This window comes from Drosophila gunungcola, chromosome 3R, assembly GCF_025200985.1.
Source record: "Drosophila gunungcola strain Sukarami chromosome 3R, Dgunungcola_SK_2, whole genome shotgun sequence".
Taxonomy (NCBI): domain Eukaryota; kingdom Metazoa; phylum Arthropoda; class Insecta; order Diptera; family Drosophilidae; genus Drosophila; species Drosophila gunungcola.
The window spans coordinates 2,187,216-2,204,574 of record NC_069139.1 but is presented as its reverse complement, the minus strand read 5'-3'; the positions used below and the strand labels follow the sequence as shown (position 1 = coordinate 2,204,574).

Here is a 17,359-nt window from a genome sequence, read left to right as displayed (position 1 = left end):
AGACAACACCCCCAGAGAAGCCAAAGAAAATAAATTAGATTGTTTTACTTAGCTCTTTATAAAGATTTTATTTTATTGCTATAAAATGTATTACAACAAATATGTAAAATGACAATAAAAATGAGGAAAAAATACACTATTACACACATATATGCTTGCGAATGTAGTTAAGCCTAGAACTTAGCCCCATTGTTGGCAGGGCATTATATCGTGTTACTTAGTATAAATGCAAAATCACTGTAAAAATTTCAAACTTAAAGTACTACTAAAAATAGTTTTTTATTACTTTTTTTGTATTATTATTATTCATATTTATAGATTCGATTGATATATAAGACATATATGTATGTTTTGTGGTTTTACATTTTGTATATTTTCATGACCTATTATGAATGAGCTATGCAGAGACACTTTAATATCGGCTTTCGGCGAATTCCTAGCGAATGGATTTAACAGGTGGTTTCTAGAAGTGGGTCAGGCTTATATGTACTCGTAAAGGGGGGGTTTATATTATTAACAGTTGTTGTGGAATCTTTGGGGGCACGTTTCAAAGGTTTGAAGTCTTCCGGGTGGCTTCCACCAGCACTCTGCACAGCGGCATCTCGACTCACTTGAAGTTTGTTCGTCTTGAAACGAGTTTCACCAACCGCGATGCCCTCGGAAGGCTGAATTTTACTAACGTTACGATCGCTGAGAGACATAGCAGTGTTCTTTTCCAAAGGCGGTTCCCGAATCTGCTCAGACAGTCGACGGATATTCAGAGGAAGTTCCTCCTTAGACTGAGCGGGAATAGATAGAGAACTATGCCTAGAATGCAATTTTTCTACTTGAAGCAATGATCTCGATTGGTCATTGGGACAAAGCAAGTTACTATTATTTTGATACACAGATTTTCTAACATGGTTCGGCAGCGGACTGGAAGTCTCCTTCACTTTGTCGGGTAAAAAACTAGCAGACTTGCTCTGAAGGTTTCCTTTCAGATCATTAACTGTTGGTTGGTCGAGGGACCAAATTTTATGCGATGTATTACGATGTTGTGGAGAAAATGGGGCAAAAAGCAGACCTGGCTCGTTTAAAAATACTTGATCATCGTCTAGCTCTGTTTTAGAATGTTTTAGCTGCGGCTTTAAACCCATTGCTTTCTCAGTTCGAGTCGAAACTAGTTTATTGTTTATGGAAGAGAGGGATTTTTCGCGATAGATATTTTTCTTCATAGGCCGTGATACATCCACAGGACATCCATCAGTTTGTCTCTTGACCCAAGGATCTATGTTGTGATGCATGTTCAAATACTTTTCAGCTTTGGGTGACAGGCGTTTTTTAGTGTGAGAATTCTTTATCCATGGATCCGAAGGATAAACCAAACAGCCCGTACTCCTATTATTCGAATCATAAAGAAAGTTAGCTTTGTCCATCTCCACATTGTTGGGGGAAGTTTGCTCCGATTTGCTAATTTTATGAGTAAGCTGACGATAAAATTGATTGTCTGAATTACTGGTGAGCTGCCCCGTTTTTTGGGAGACTAATCGAGGTGATTTCGTGACTTCGCTTTCGTCGGAAATGATGATTGCCTGTTGAAAACCACTTTTATGCAATGTCAGTCTGGGAGACAAAGCTCTCTTATCCTTTCCACTCGCATCTAATTTACTAATGGCAGCCAGTTTGTTGCCAGTATTTGCCTTAATTTTGATTTTAATTTCCTCGTTTGGGTCCGAATCTGAGCCATTGGATTTATGGGATGATTTCTCACAATTGCATATTATAGTTGATGAAATGGTTAAGACGTTTTGACTGTCCTTTAGAGATCTGTTAGATGCCACTCTTTTTATACCATCAGTGGTGTCCATTTGCTGGGACACTTTGTTATTTAGATATCGACCGGAAAGTTGGGTATGCTGGCTGTTTAGATATATATTAGCATTCATTGGTGAATGTGGAGAGAGTACTGGAAGTGTTGGAGCAATATTTGGCTGTTTTAATCGAGAAACAAAAAAGCCGTTCGACTTCAGATCGGTTAATGGTGGGTCGTCTTTCCTATTTTGTTTGTTATGTCTGTTTCCGCACGATTTACTTGATAATTCACTGTTTGAGAACTGTGGTGAGAAGGGTTGGGCTTTTGAATGCGAGCCCGACTGCTTTTGCTAAAGAAACTTCTGCTCTAGAGCTTTAGTAGAACTCTGGCTGGAATTTGATGCACCTGTAAAAAGACCGAATACACACACATTAGACATTACTCAGTAACTGAGGCGCGATTAGAGAAAAAGTTTAATGTTATATATAAGTATTCTTCCTAAAAAGCGATTAAGCCAAATAATAAAAGTTGTTTAAAATAGCAATAGCAATAGAAAACGGTCCACTTTCAAAGTATCAAAAATTGCTTTATTCAAATTTTTTCGTCCTTACATATAAAAACCATATTACTGCAGTATATTGCTAATTGTTCATTTTCGAACCCAAAGTGTGGTTATTTGTTTGATTTCTATACCAATATTTAATAATTATTTGATGATATGACCTAAGCTTACTAAATTAATAAGGGGGACCAGGATCACAATGCTGTAAGTATGGGGATCTTGGTGCAAAACTCCTGACAACTAGTTTACATATGTATAGTATATATAATCTTTGTAAAAATGCAATAATCGAATGTATTGATGTGAGCTAGATAAATAATTACATTGCAATATTTATGATTAATTACAAACCATCGTTTTCACTCCGTTTGTTATTTGCTTCCACATTTTTTTTACTTGTTTCGCTTCCCGCAGGAGCTGCAGAAGCTGCCGGATTCGGGTGTTGTTTTGAACTTAGGGACGCACTACCTGCGGCTGGGTTTGAATTTGATATTATACCCGATGTAGTGTCACTAACGCCTCCGTCGACATTGTTCTTTAATTGTCATTTGACGAGCTCCACCGAAAGAAACTTGCGCAGTCGCTCATAATAATGCGGATGCAGTTCAACGTCATTATGTCCAGCACCCTGTAAAAATACAAGATAATTAAATTTATTTCAAAGTAAAGCTTAATATTGCAAATTGATCAGTGTTTACATCTTAACATGCATATAATAAGTTATTGTGCTTGATTTATTTTGTTAAGAGACAACCATTATATTTCTATTAAATATTCATTTTTTTATGATAGTAGTTATTATCATTAAAAAAACATATAGTTTTACATCAATGCTTACTTTCATTTGAACATAGACTGTTTTTCACAAATTATTCTCAATTTTTTGCCTATTTTTATCCTAGCTTATGTGGATATGAGCCCATTAAAGTAAAGTTTAATATTTGAAAGATGATATCTCATTGCTATTGTCAACGCTTATGAAAAGCTTAAAACTTTATGCGAGACGCTCAATCGAATTCAATGGCAATGCTAGACAATTCTAGGTAATAACGATCATTGTGTTCACTATAAGGCTGAATAACGTATGCAATAACCTGCTCTAGCAGGAAATCAATCAAGAATAGTTAAATACAGGTATGTGATTACCTCCACCCAAAACGGCTCCACAGTCTTAGGACACCGCTCGTAGATTCCGATGCCATGGGAAAAGTCAATGACCTCATCGTCGGTGCCGTGGATAACCAGAACCGGAGCCTTCACCTTAGCCACCTTATCAATGCTGGCGGGGAAAATCCGATAAGATCAAATGTGGGTAATGGCAAATTAACGAATTAACGAACTTACCTGGGGAAGGCGTCGAAGAACCAGGTTCTCTTTGTCTTTCTGAAGACAACTCTAAGGCCGGACATGAGTGGCGAGTGGAGTATCACAGCTCCCACTTCGTGACGCGATGCCAGATCCACAGTGGGCACGGTGCCAATGCTCTGTCCGTATAAGATGATTGTCTCCGGGCTGATGTTGAATCTGTTTTGAAAGGAGTAAGGTTAAGAAAGGGTTATGAATTGATAACTAAAGGGTATACCAACCTAGTTCTCATTGCCTGCCAGGCTGCTTCTATGTCCGCATATAGATTCTTTTCCGAGGGCTTGCCGCCACTCATTCCGTAGCCCGAGTAGTCATAGCCAAAGATGTTGCAGTTGATCTGGGAGCCAAGGGTCAGGTAAAAGCTGCTCATCTGGCCCAGATCCACGGCGTTTCCATGGGAGAAGAGCAGAGTGTACTTGGCATTCTTGCTGCAACGCACATAGATGCAGGTGATCAAGTTGCCACGCGATGTGCGCGTGAAGAAGGCCTCCACTTTCGACTTTTCCCGTTCCGAGTACTGCCATTCGGCGCGATCGAATAGCTGCAGATTGTACCGGATGTTGGTGTCATCCGCCGGAGTCAATTTGTATGTGGGTTCCGGCGGCTGGAAGGCCAACTTGGCCGCAATGGGACCCGGACATGGGGGGCAGCAAAACATGCAACAGAGCTCGCTGATACTGAACATACTCGTCGCAGCCCTCTACGGAATGTTATGGCTGTGTGTTTATGGATTTCTTTTCTTTCTGTGCCACCGATTACCACCATCAACAAAGGACTAAATACGGAGTGCAACTTTTTGGGGGCTCAGACTTTGGCTATTACTTTCTGCGTTTGCAAATTGTCAATGGGCTAGGCGACGGCGAGACGAGATAAACATTACATTTTGAGTTCGCACACAAAATTCAACATAATTCGAACGGTTAATGGCTAAATTGTCTTACTGAAATTTGGTACACTCACATTTACAAAATGGCAATGTAGATAGGCAAACAACCACAAAGAAGTAAGGTGGATAAAACGCCCTAAAAAACAACGGCACTTTCGGTATTTTAAGTGTGACCAAATGCAGGGCGAGTAGAAAATGCTGAAAAATCTACACTTTATTTTTCTGGGAACGGAATGAAAAAGAAACAGGGCAATTTTTTGTATGCAACATTTTGTTTGTTTTCTAATTAAATATGTAATCCTTTGCCATAAATCATTTGTTACAAAACGTTTTAAGAATTTGTTTAATGTTTTATGTTTAATATTTCAGGTATTTTAACTATACGTTATCATTCATGTTAAATCTTATTAATTTCTTACGTCTGATTTTTTGGGGGCATTATAAAAAACTTAATCTTTGAATGATTAATAGGCATTTAGATTTTTAAAGATATGTCTTAACTTTTCTTTGCTGTATAATGTACATGATTAATTTTTTAAATTATATTGAAATACATCTAAATAATATTTCAAACAAAGTCAAATTACTTTTAAAAACCCAAATGGTAAAGAATTTCCACAACATACAATTCGAAATGGAGATAAGGTAATCCTTGCCATAAAGCATTAACATAAATAATAAAACATAAATAACGTAATACAACTATTAAAATTAAGATATTAACATAGATATACAAAAGCCAAAAAATCATTTAAGCAACAAAGATCCAGCAACATTCTGGGTAATTAAGTCAAAACCAATAAAAAAAAATAACATTTTTAAATAGTTTAAAAGTTTAACTTTGATACTTAAAAAGAAAAAAACAGAACGAAGGGAACGGCACACATCGTTTTGGTTGCCTATCGACCGTCGATAATTTGCGACTCTTCAACAAACGAGGATCTATCCTGCTCTTTCCTAAATTTTATAAAGTTTTCAAAATACAAGTTGTGCACTAAAATTATATAAATTTTGACCACGGAATAAAAAGATTTTACCAGATAGAATTTTATAACTGCTTACACCACAAATCCGACCGAAACTGAAGCAAGAAACTTGAGAAATCCAAAAAGCTACGCATCTTCCAGAAACCGTGTAGGCGTTTATATTTTTATGTATGTATGTACATATGTTTTAGTACACAATATTTTTAAGGATAATTATTATTAGTTTCTATATATAAATTGTAATTAACAGCAAACACACTACGTTTTTACCCCACCAATGAACATAAGAATTCTGAATTAGGGAATACAAGATTAAATATGAACCAATTTACAAACATACATACATATTCACACCTGTACATAATGGAGCCCTACGGATAAACACAATAAGATTCCTTACTGGTACGTAAAAGTATCCAAATATTCAATCCACTTATATGGATATGGATTTCACCTGAAATAAAACGAAACTCCCCCAATAATAAAGAGAGCCTTGGTTTGGCGATCTGCAATTCCGGATAATGCATTAAGGATAAGGTATGTAAATTACACCATTCTATGTATTTATTACAACATTTTAGCACAAAAGATTGTCTTTTTAAAAAGTTAAAATCCCCTACGATTTTACTTATTTACTTTACCAGACTTAACTTTTAAATAAATACAGCAACTTATAATTAAGCAACAATAGTTTATGACGTGCAGATGAATATTTAGCAGATACCTTGTAATGATCATGCCGAACTGTAATTACTTTGTTGAATTTAGAGATAAATACTATTCTGTCTGGATATACCAAAAAGACCTAAAATCCTAGATAAATTTGTTAAATAATAAAGAAAATAAGAAAGAATACTAACGTATAGCAATTTGTAAGATCATATAATGATGGCACATTATTTTATGATATTTGAGAATTGCATTTTTTAAAAGATTTCTACTATAACACAATGCGATGCTTGTAAGTTTTTACAACCTACAAATTAAATTTAAAAAAAACTTACGTTTCCAAGGAAAAATCTTTAGGACACTATTTTGTTCAATTTACTAATTGCTTTCTTCTCCAAAATTTTATAAGAAATATGAATCTATTTGTCTTTTTCTCGAAATTGTCAGTGCTTAAACATAAGTTTTTGATTATTTATAAAGAAAACGTAATGTCTTATTAATTTTATTGTTACCAATTTCTTTCCTAGGGCATTCGAAGCTTCGGCTTCCAAAATTGGCCTCCCTTTCTCGTAAGACACAACAAACTACATTCCGCGCCGTATCGACCGATACCCCCGATTTTCCTTCCTCTGGAGGTGTTCGTTCGGTCTAGTATGTGGATAGATGGTAACGAGAGCGAACTAGGGTTGAAGTCAAACATATGTAAGGATGATTGACAGCTAATGGAAACAAAAGCAATTCGAATATACGTGTGTGCATGTGTAAGATGCAAATGAATTGCAAAACAAGGTAAGAAGGCAAGTTCACCATTGCGGACCTATTTTCGACCTGTAATCGAATTAATCGAGGGCTCTTTATTTACAACCTGTAGTTTGTTTTCGAGCTATAATTACAAATTGAAACAATAGATTAGATGTTAGGCGGTGGTATTTACCTTGTTGCAAAAAGTAGAGAAATGCAAAACAGAGTTTTAACAAAACGAAAAGGGTAATTACCTTTTTTTGACGGCAAACTTAAATTATTGCATTCTACGGAATCTTTGACAACTACATTAGTTTCTTTCTAATACTTTTGGATTGTTAAATAAACATCAATTACGGTATGGGCAGTTCTTTATTGACTTTAGAGATCTTCTAAATTCAACGGGTTACAATACAGTTTTGTTGTTTAAATAAAATGAGTACACAAGTAAATAACATAAATTATAATAATAGGACCACTGATGAGTAATGTTTTTTAAATATAGCGTTTTTTTAAGCTCTAGGCATAACTATGGGTAACACTTTTCGAATCAAAAGACCGGCAACGGGCCATTATGAAAAAGCGGCGGTGTTTTCTGGTAGCAAGGTATATTGCCATATTGGCTGTTGTATAAAAAACTTGGAAAGTACAGGTGATACTGCGCGGCGAGTTCGTTAAAATTAAATGGCAAATTGAAGGGCGGCGGCTTTTTTGCTTCCGAGGGACTTCCGTAATCCATATGCGCTAATCCTTCCGGATCCGGAGCTATGAGACTTTCGATGGTGAAAGCACGCTTTGGACGGACTGGAAGTTGGGTAACAGTCGTCGGGACAGCCTTATAGGTAGGAATTTGAGCAGCAGATGAAGTATTTCCGAGATCATAGTTGCTGGGGGGTATATGACCGGCAATCCTTGAGGGATCGGCAAATGCCATTTGGGTCAACTGGTCGTCCAGATAGTGATTGACCATCTCTGTATTGGCGGCGGCTAATTTCCAATTCGATATATCCTTTTCCAGCTGTTTGACACGGAAACGCTTGCGTCGCCTCAGCAGACTACCATTTTCGAACATATCAAAGGCCATGGGATGGAGCGTCCAATACGATCCCTTTCCGGCTTTTGTCACATTCCGTGGCACTTTGATGAAACAATCGTTGAAACTCAAATTATGCCGCAACGAGTTCTGCCATTTTTGGGTGTTTTTCCGGTAATAGGGGAACTGCTCCATAATAAATCGATATATCTCACTGAGCGGCAGCAATCTTTGCGGCGAATGTATAATGGCCATGGCCGTTAATGATATGTACGAGTATGGGGGCTTCTGATCACCGTAGGTCATTTTCAGTGGGCGTGGCATTGCGAATTTAAGTCGTTTAAAATTTCACACAGTCCAGTTTAAGCAGTCCGTCCGCACAATCCCTTGTATTTTTTTTTTTTGGTTTAAGAGAGCGATGTTTTCTCGGCGGCAGCAGTGTTAGGACTAATACGTGGGGCAGCAAAACTTCATGTTTTATGGAACTGGAAGAGAGAGACTGGATCGGAGAGGGAGAGAGAAACTGAGCAATACAACATACATAGCCAGGTGGTATATCCAGTTTTCCGAGGGAGAAGGCAGTCTGCTATTGTTAACTGCTTGTCCTTGTTTAAATTGTCCACCAATCAGAAGCGAAGGTGTTGTTTACGGTGAATTTCCAAATGGTTGGCTCATGGAGTTGCCAACCAATCATCGCGGCCATAAAATATAACTTAAAACCAGAAGCGTGGCGGAAAAGCCATTTTCAATTCTTAGTGATAGTAGTACATGCGTGCTGCACAAAAGCACAATTCCGGGGGCTTTCCCTTGATTTGCAAGCTTTTGTCAATACCTGTTTATTTTATATGAATTGTGGGCGTGCCAGAACATGAAATAATAAAGGAAACGCTCGTATTTCACTTCCCATCGCATTACTCCCGTTCACAAAATGATTTAAATTGTTTTGTCTTTTGCATGAAATTGAAAAATAAATTATAGACACATTCGTTTTGGCGCTTACATACATGATTACTAGCTTCAGTTGAACATAACAGTACAAATAAATTAGGGAGCCTGTGTTTATAAATGCTTAGCAGACAGTACCAAGTTTTTTAAGCTTTAAACTTTCTAAAAAACAATCTTCTATAGGTATGTTAACCTATAGTTAATATTTTTAACCATTTTAGACCAATTAACTGTTTGACTACGAAGTTTTAATTAGTAACCACATTAAAATAAACATTTGTCTTACATTTTTTTGACATGGAGATGTTTACATACCTCTGCACTTATAACTAAAATTAAAAGAAGAAAAACTAGATATAATTCAAAATCCACTTTATGATTAAAAATAAATACATTATCTTCTTCATTGAATTATAAACTTCTTAAAAAAAAAATGTTATGAGTAAGTCCCCTTATATTTCAAGACTCGCTGTTTTAATCGAGCTTACCAATTGAAGTAATTTCTGGTGTTTATACGGTCTTTGTTTTTAATATAATAAATAGAAAATTATAACTTAATTTACGGTAATCTTACCAATTAATTATTTATTGAAAGGCTTTATTCACCAGTTTTTGGTTTCTTTAATGGCTTTACTAATTACGTAAGAAAATAATTCTCAACTGCAAAAGTAATTTTTGGTTGAAATTGTTTTGAAAAATCTTTGTCAATATATCTCATATTTCATTAAATTTATTTATGAAAAATTAAATTTATTTTAAAAAGTCAAAATTAATAAAACCTGTTTATTTAATAAAAACTTATTTAGAATTCTTCGACTACGGCAATTTTTTTGTTTTTACCTACAGTGCAAAATTACCTTTCCGATAGTTAATACTAAATAACTGATGCATCAATTTGTTCCCACAAAATTAATAGGTGTTATTTGTTGAAAATTTCTACATTAAAGCTCGGCTGTGTGAAAAAGAACGGCAGAAAAATATCCAACATAATTTTTTTAAATAAAAAACCAATTAATTTGGAATTTATAAACGATGTGTAATGACACTTTATTGATCTTCATTATGATGGTGGTAAAAACATGTGAAACAAGTTCGATATTTGCAGTCTTTTTAGTGTCAAAGATGCCATCATTCAGTCCGACAGATGGCCAAATGGCCAAGATCGGCTGTAAAAGCTGAGAGAAAAAATGTGCTTGGCCATTAACGCAAAGTTGTTGAAATCGTTGTGTGTGTAAAACCTTTCAGTCAAAACAACTACTCAGTAATCACCAATCGATAAGTTTTTCTCCTCTTTTTCCTGTCGACTCTTTTTTAGCACACCGAAATTCGCAGCGCTAAGATGAAAGCTGTTCGACCCATAAACTAAATCAATTTAGTTATTTCCGTCTTATGGCTGCTCGCCTTGTTAATGAAGTTTTGCTTTGGTGAAGATCAAAAGAGATATCGTAGAAAGTTGAATATAAATCGATTGTACATAGCAATAATGGTAGCTTAAGGGGTTTATGTTTTACTTTTTTTTAAATATTTAATATAATTCCTATCAACTGTTCCACAGGCCAAATAACATATTTAGCAGTATTATATCGATTTAAAACACTGCTCGTTCCGAAAAAGGTTCCACGCGAAGACAAGATCTCTGTTGGTGTCGGGATAATAACCGTCAGTATTTATTTTTCCTATGTGTTGGGATTTTGCCTGCTTTGTATTGCTTTATACTCGTAAGGAATAAATGTTTGAACACAACAGGCCGCCAATTTATTGAAGGCTAACACACTAATTTGAGGAGTTGAGTTGTGTTTACCCCGAGGATGTATGCTTGTATCCCCGTATGTACGTATATTCGTATGAATCTTCCCGACAAAGCTTAAGTGCAGTGTTCATGCTTCTACCTGCAATATAAGAAAGCTAAAGAATCCTGCCCGGTTGGAATTTTGCTGCTATGAAAGGTTGCGAGATTTTTAATGGCGCTAATTTATTTTATTGGTCAAATTTATTAAATATCGGTCATAAAAAATATTAGATTAAAATCTGGCAGATCCCTTTTCACTTTAACAAAACTACTTAAAATTGAAAAAAAAATGTTTTTACTTAAAAACTAAAATTTAAATAGACAAAACCCTTCTTATTCCTAAATATTTTCTAAGGAAAAAATATTTATTTTAGAGTATATTGAATTGATTTTTTTGTCAAGATTAATAAAATATATAGTTTGAAGATAGTTACTTTATTGTGCTAAATGAAAATTGTATATATGTACATTACCTGAAGTATGATAACCCTTGTTTAAAAAAAAGGTCATAGCAGCTTGTGTTATTATTATTGGTCTAATAAAAAGGGTTTAATACTTAGCCATAGGCCAAACTTATATGGCTCGAAATTATTTGTATATAACTCTTGTTAAGCCTTTTCATCTTTACAAAAAAAGGTCATATAAGGTAGTGCTGATGATAATTGTACATGCATACATCTGCCGAATAATTTTTATTCAATATCTTGTGATTACCTCCATTTATAAAAAAAAGGTCGTAAATGCAGGTGTTGATGATGTTATTGCTTTAATAAAGAAGGTTAAAAACTTGATATGTTTCGGAATTATTTTTATATAATATTTCTACCCTCTTCTACTTAACAAAAAATGCTAATATAAGCCCTTTTTATTTCCCAGATGAGGTATGCAAAAACAGATGCTATGGATAGGGCACTCGGCACATAGCACAGCAGCCCAGAGGCGAATTTCCTACTGCCCCTATTAAATGGGCATCGGTCGGCTCAATCGTTAGTGTCGACGAGGTGAGAATGAACATCGTCAGCTCTTTCGCCTGGCTTATATCATTCACACAACACCCATCGCTGTGAATTTAAATCATAACCTTATTCATGACAGAGGGGCTTGTACTCTGGACTCTGGAGTCTGCAGATATGGAGCTGGATCTGAAGTGGATGTGGGTAAATGATTAGGCCGCCTGGCAGGCCAGAGATTCCAGCTTCCTCCGCTGAAGCGCTGAACGCTGAATCGAAATCAAATTAAACTCGGTGGTGTTTCTCCCAGCTTGCGTGTGTGTGGACGAGGACGAAGGAGGAGGAACGCATTGTATATTTTGCAATTTGAACAGCCGCTAGTTGCCGGCGATACACAGACGTTTATAATTCGCAAAGGTGTGTGGTGTTTGTCGTGGTGCTGTGGTGCTGTGGAGCTGTGGTGTGGTAAGTATAATAAGAGGTGTGCTCAGACATCAGGCTAACAAACAGGCCGCGCATAAGCACAAGCAGCCACAGTAAAAATCACTTCGATGGAAGCCATAATGGCCCGGGCTCGAGCTCCTTTCTACGAACCGAGAAACTGAGATCTGACTACCAATTTAAAAATGCCGCTTTTGACTTTGCGAGACAGAGTGGCGGTGCGGTATTCTGTATTCTTTTTCCAGTGCCTCTGCCTTTGCCTCTGCCTCTGACTTTACCTTTGCCTTTGCCGGTCTTTTGGTCTTTTAGTCTTTCAGTTTTTCGGTCGATCAAGAAATACCTTTAGATGGTGATGGTGATGGTGATGGTGATGGTGCTTTTCGCACAGTTCGTGCTTAAATACAAAGTAAGCTGTTAGAAGCATTTGTTTTTCGGCTGCATCTTTGCACCTTTTTGCGGAATTAGTTAATAATAACACCTATAATGTGTGGGGATATCTTGAACTAACCAAGAGGGAAAGTTCTGTCATCAGGCCTTAAATAATAAGCGATTCATTAAATGGCACACCACTGCTATCAGCAATTATTCGCCTAGTTTAATATCGTGTAATCACTAGAGGGTATCTTCAAACACAGGCAACACTTGCCTGCACGGGCACTTAAAAACCCTTTTCAATTTTTTAAGTATAAATATGGTTAATCAGCATCAACACCCGAGTCGAGCTCGAGTGCAAACTAGTCTGTTAGTCTGTGTGTGAAACTAGTTTTCGGTGTTGAAGCTACTTAGCCGTTGCTTTGCCCACTCAACTCAGCTCGTGTGTTTTGCCTTTGCTCCACTGACGGATAAGTCGAATGCTGAGTCGGAGCCGGAGGGGAAAGATACTTCAACATATGCCTGCACCGAGACTTAACAGTCCAGCAGATCGATCGCATGGGAATTTCAGACGATCAAAGCGGCTTAGGACTGCTCTAATAAAGTCAGATAAAGCCTACTTTATACATTTTCATCACGCCGCGTCATGGGCAATCTAAAAACGAAAATTAGGGATTTATAAACATTGTTGGTCAGAGTAGCAAATTGGGCTCAGGCAATTGCTTGCTAAACTGTTAAGACGAATGTGGTTCAATGTGTAGTTACAATTCTTATATTTTGTTAAACTCCTTTAACTAGTTGAGCAAATATTATTGAATTGTATTTATAAACTTTATATATTTTTTTATTCCCATTTATCTAATAAAGGATAAAAATTCTTAATTGTTTTATTTTAGAAATAATTATCTAAAAGATAACTTTTTGTCAGAGGAGTTTCAAATTCAGTTCAGTCAACTGGTTGTCAAAGTGTTATTACGAATGTTCTTTTAGTTAATCAATCTCCTCCTACAAGTTAGCACAATATTTTTATACCCTTGCAGAGGGTATTATAATTTCAGTCAGAAGTTTGCAACGCAGTGAAGGAGACGTTTCCGACCCTATAAAGTATATATATTCTTGATCAGCATCACTAGGAGAGTCGATCTAGCCATGTCCGTCTGTCCGTCTGTCCGTCTGTCCGTCTGTCCGTCTGTCCGTCCGTTTATATGCAAACTAGTCTCTCAGTTTTAAAGCTATCTGCATGAAACTTTCCCAAAAGTTGTCTTTCTATTGCAGGTAGTATATAAGTCGGAACGAGCCGGATCGGACGACTATAGCATATAGCTCCCATAGGAACAATCGGAAAAATAAATGAAAAAAAATTATAACTTTGCTGTTTTTTAATTTTTTGTTTAGTTCTTCGACATATAGTAATGGTAAAATATTTCCGATTTACGGTTTAAATTTCATCAAAATCGGACGACTATAGCATATAGCTCCCATAGGAACAATCGGAAAAATAAATGAAAAAAAATTATAACTTTGCTGTTTTTTAATTTTTTGTTTAGTTCTTCGAGATATAGTAATGGTTTAATATTTCAGAATTACGGTTTCAATTTCATCAAAATCGGACGACTATAGCATATAGCTCCCATAGGAACAATCGGAAAAATAAATGAAAAAAATTATAACTTTTCTGTTTTTTAATTTTTTGTTTAGTTCTTCGACATATAGCAATGTTTAATTATTTCAGAATTATGGTATAAATTTTATCAAAATCGGACGTCTATAGCATATAGCTCCCATAGAAATAATAAAAATATATAAAATAACTATCTAATAATTGAGCTGCAAATAATCATAGTTTCAATGTTTTTTTTTAGCACATACTCAAGTAAATCATAATTTAAATGTTTTCAAAAGTATTTAATTAATGCAATAGCTGCAAGGGTATATGAACTTCGGCTTGCCGAAGTTTGCTTTCCTTCTTGTTGAGTATAGGTGCCAGTATCTCAAAAAAGCACAAATTTAAATAAATTACCTCAATTGTTTTGTTAACCAAATTATCTAAAAAAAAATAGAGATTTATTAACATTGTTGTTCAGAGGAATATCAAATCGAGTCTAGACAACTGGTTGTTAAACTGTTTAGACAATTGTGGATAAATGTGTATTTCAATTTCTTATAATTTAGTTATTACCTCTAACTACATACAGACACAAATTTTAAATCATTTTTCTCAATTCCTTTATTAAGCGTAGCCGTCGAAAAGTTGCCGTGAAACATTTGCTTCGTGCAAAGCATTTTATTGGATAATAATTCAAACTCGTACAAATACGTCCGCTGTTTGTAACTCTTTACAAAAAATAGCAAATAATGCTACATCTAAATTACCACAATCAAGTGGACACGTGACACTTGTGGTAATAAGTACAATAGCGATGGGCTGCTCAAGTGCTATTGCGGCTCATTAGCTTTCTATGGCCATCCATGGGGGCCATAAAGCAAATTTTCCGTTTCTGGCCTTCTCTGTGGGCATAAGACTTGGTTTGCGAAAACCGACGGAAGGTATTCATTCAGCATCCCCTATCGCAAACACCGCAGTCATTTTGTTAATGCTCGCCTACTACACCATGACGATCCTTTTAGGAAGTGATGTTTTACGCTCCGTGTTGATTTATTGTGTCATTACTGTTTATGACTTCGTGCCCCTTTTCCCAGGCGATGACTCTGCAGTATTTGTATGTGCGTTTAATGAAATCAAAATTAGTTCTAATAAATTTTGTATTTGTTAAATTTTATACTTTCTTCATGGGCGCATGGGAAGGCAGACAAACGGAGTAGTAAAAATTAATATCTGACCATCGAATTTAAATTTTTATATGTATAAAATATTCAAATTTTGGGTAAAAAGAAAAAGCACAAAAATGTAACTATAAACAGTAAGGAAATATAGAGAAAAAAATTGTACATCATAAGACAATCCTATAACCTCTAGCATTCCCAAAATGTATTTCTTTTGTAGTCCATGCGCTTTTTGATAATTATGCCTTTACTCTTTTATTTACAGAAACAAATTAATATCCGCTTAACTGCTACAAATATCATTAGGCATCTTGTGCACACAAAAACACACGTAACAACACTAATTTGAATCGGCCAAAATACGGATTACGGATGGGCTCGTGACAAAGTACCGATTACTATTCGTTCCGATCACTCTAAGTATTCACAATCTTTGAAATTCCACTTTGATGTGCCGGCAATAACAAAAAACATGATGGTTTTGTTAATGGATTTCTATAAAGGCTTCCGACTGTTAAAAGACCCGACTGGAAGAACACCCGTGGCGATAATTTAAAGCCACTGTCTAAGCCAGCATACCTTTCTATACCCTTTTATGCGTGGGGTATGGAGGCTTGGCCAACTGACTGCAATAAGCATAGCGAGCTATTTTAAGTTTTTGCTGGATCTTTCATTTATTTCAAATGTTTAATAACATTTGAATGCATCGTAATTCAGGTAAGATTCAAATATATTTTACAAGATATCAGCAAGTTTTTTTAGAAATGGTCTTTTAAACACATTAACTTATTTTCTAAATGAAATTACTCTGTTTATACACTCAGAAAAAAAATTCATTTTAGAACTACGCAATGCTTTGAATTTTAACGACAATTTTATTTAGAACCAAGTCAATTATCTATTTTGAAAAAAATGTGTTTATTATATAAAGTTTTATTTACTGTCGATTATATGAAATTCAAGGCGTTTATTTTTGGGGCTACATCTAAGACTCCTCTTAAAATCATTTTTGATATACTAAAAGTCATTTTCACTTATCCTGTTTATTTGTAAAAACAAGTTGGGGCCTTAATGCAAGGTATAGGTCTGCACAAAAACACCATAAGTATGTATATATGCATGAAAGTCGTTCTGAAGGCAAATTAAGTGTATCGAATTTTATGATTTCAGCACGGACCCTTCATCCTACCTGTAATTTTATTCTCTGAATTGATCTCATATAGCTGGTTTCAAATGTCTTGAAGGGCCCAGAACGATTATGCAAATGAATCTGGGTAATACAAAGTATTAAGAATACAACCTTTATTTTGTAAACAACCGATAATAAGTCGGTTAAATATTGTGGTACTAAAAATATTTTACATTATAGTTCACATTGAACTTAATTCCTCGCTACGAAATATGTAACCTAAATAACGACATTAAATTCCTTTTTTTAAATATTGTTATGTACTACCAATTTCAAAAATATTAAAAAATTTATTGTCGATGGTAACATTGTAAAATTTAAGTTTCATTAAAAATGTTTGACGAAATATATTGTTTCCTATTACAAAAAACTTTTATAATACTCCCTTTTGACAAGCTCGAAAAAATTAATAAATTAATAAATAATTTAAAATGAAATATTGATTAGGTAAAAAGTCCAAAAACCACCCAACTAGATAAAACCAAAGATTGTGAACTGTCTGATACCTTTTAAAATTAAGTTTAAAATTTAGAGAAAATTTTAACTTTTTCTTAATACAATATAAACTTCATCTCAACTAAAAGCGTTCTTTAGTCCAATTAAACACGAAAAAAAATTAAATAGATAAAAAGAAAATTATTGGTATAATTTGAACGAATAACTAAAATTTATATAAGGTTCAATGTTTTTTCAAAATGTTCAACAAATTTGAATTTCACGCTAAACATGTTGGTAAACAATAATGACAAAACCAAGAAGTCATTTATTACATTAAAGCACATTGTTTTGTTTGTAACTATTATTACAGCATAATTTTTCTCGCAGCTGGAGCTGAAAGTAAAGATTGGTCTACAC

General features: G+C 35.1%; 3 protein-coding genes and 1 long non-coding RNA gene across 5 annotated transcripts; 1 reads left to right on the top strand and 3 right to left on the bottom strand.

The window, feature by feature from the left end:
- Positions 1–39: 39 nt before the first annotated feature.
- Positions 40–2,845, bottom strand: LOC128262577 (uncharacterized). Its single transcript, XM_052996919.1, has 2 exons — positions 2,706–2,845; positions 40–2,197 (listed from the first exon to the last, which is right to left on the bottom strand). The coding sequence occupies exon 2, from the start codon at positions 1,923–1,925 to the stop codon at positions 450–452; it is 1,476 nt and encodes a 491-aa protein (XP_052852879.1). The 5' UTR covers positions 1,926–2,197; positions 2,706–2,845; the 3' UTR covers positions 40–449.
- Positions 2,846–2,863: 18 nt separating this feature from the next.
- Positions 2,864–4,770, bottom strand: LOC128262592 (alpha/beta hydrolase domain-containing protein 17B). Of its 2 annotated transcripts, XM_052996946.1 has the most exons (5): positions 4,680–4,770; positions 3,941–4,568; positions 3,699–3,878; positions 3,501–3,633; positions 2,864–2,982 (listed from the first exon to the last, which is right to left on the bottom strand). In XM_052996946.1, exons 2-5 carry the CDS (start codon positions 4,402–4,404, stop codon positions 2,899–2,901), a joined length of 861 nt encoding a protein of 286 aa, XP_052852906.1. In that variant the 5' UTR covers positions 4,405–4,568; positions 4,680–4,770; the 3' UTR covers positions 2,864–2,898. The 2 variants fall into 2 exon arrangements, with proteins under 2 accessions (XP_052852906.1, XP_052852898.1); XM_052996938.1 differs by having other exon boundaries at positions 3,941–4,741.
- A 1,054-nt stretch (positions 4,771–5,824) lies between these two features.
- On the top strand, positions 5,825–16,069 carry LOC128266620 (uncharacterized). Its single transcript, XR_008269070.1, has 3 exons — positions 5,825–6,128; positions 6,788–7,049; positions 15,581–16,069. It is a non-coding gene; the product is annotated as an uncharacterized LOC128266620 (long non-coding RNA).
- On the bottom strand, positions 7,355–9,022 carry LOC128266619 (fork head domain-containing protein FD5). Its single transcript, XM_053003263.1, has 2 exons — positions 8,576–9,022; positions 7,355–8,519 (listed from the first exon to the last, which is right to left on the bottom strand). The coding sequence occupies exon 2, from the start codon at positions 8,356–8,358 to the stop codon at positions 7,552–7,554; it is 807 nt and encodes a 268-aa protein (XP_052859223.1). The 5' UTR covers positions 8,359–8,519; positions 8,576–9,022; the 3' UTR covers positions 7,355–7,551.
- Positions 16,070–17,359: the final 1,290 nt, after the last annotated feature.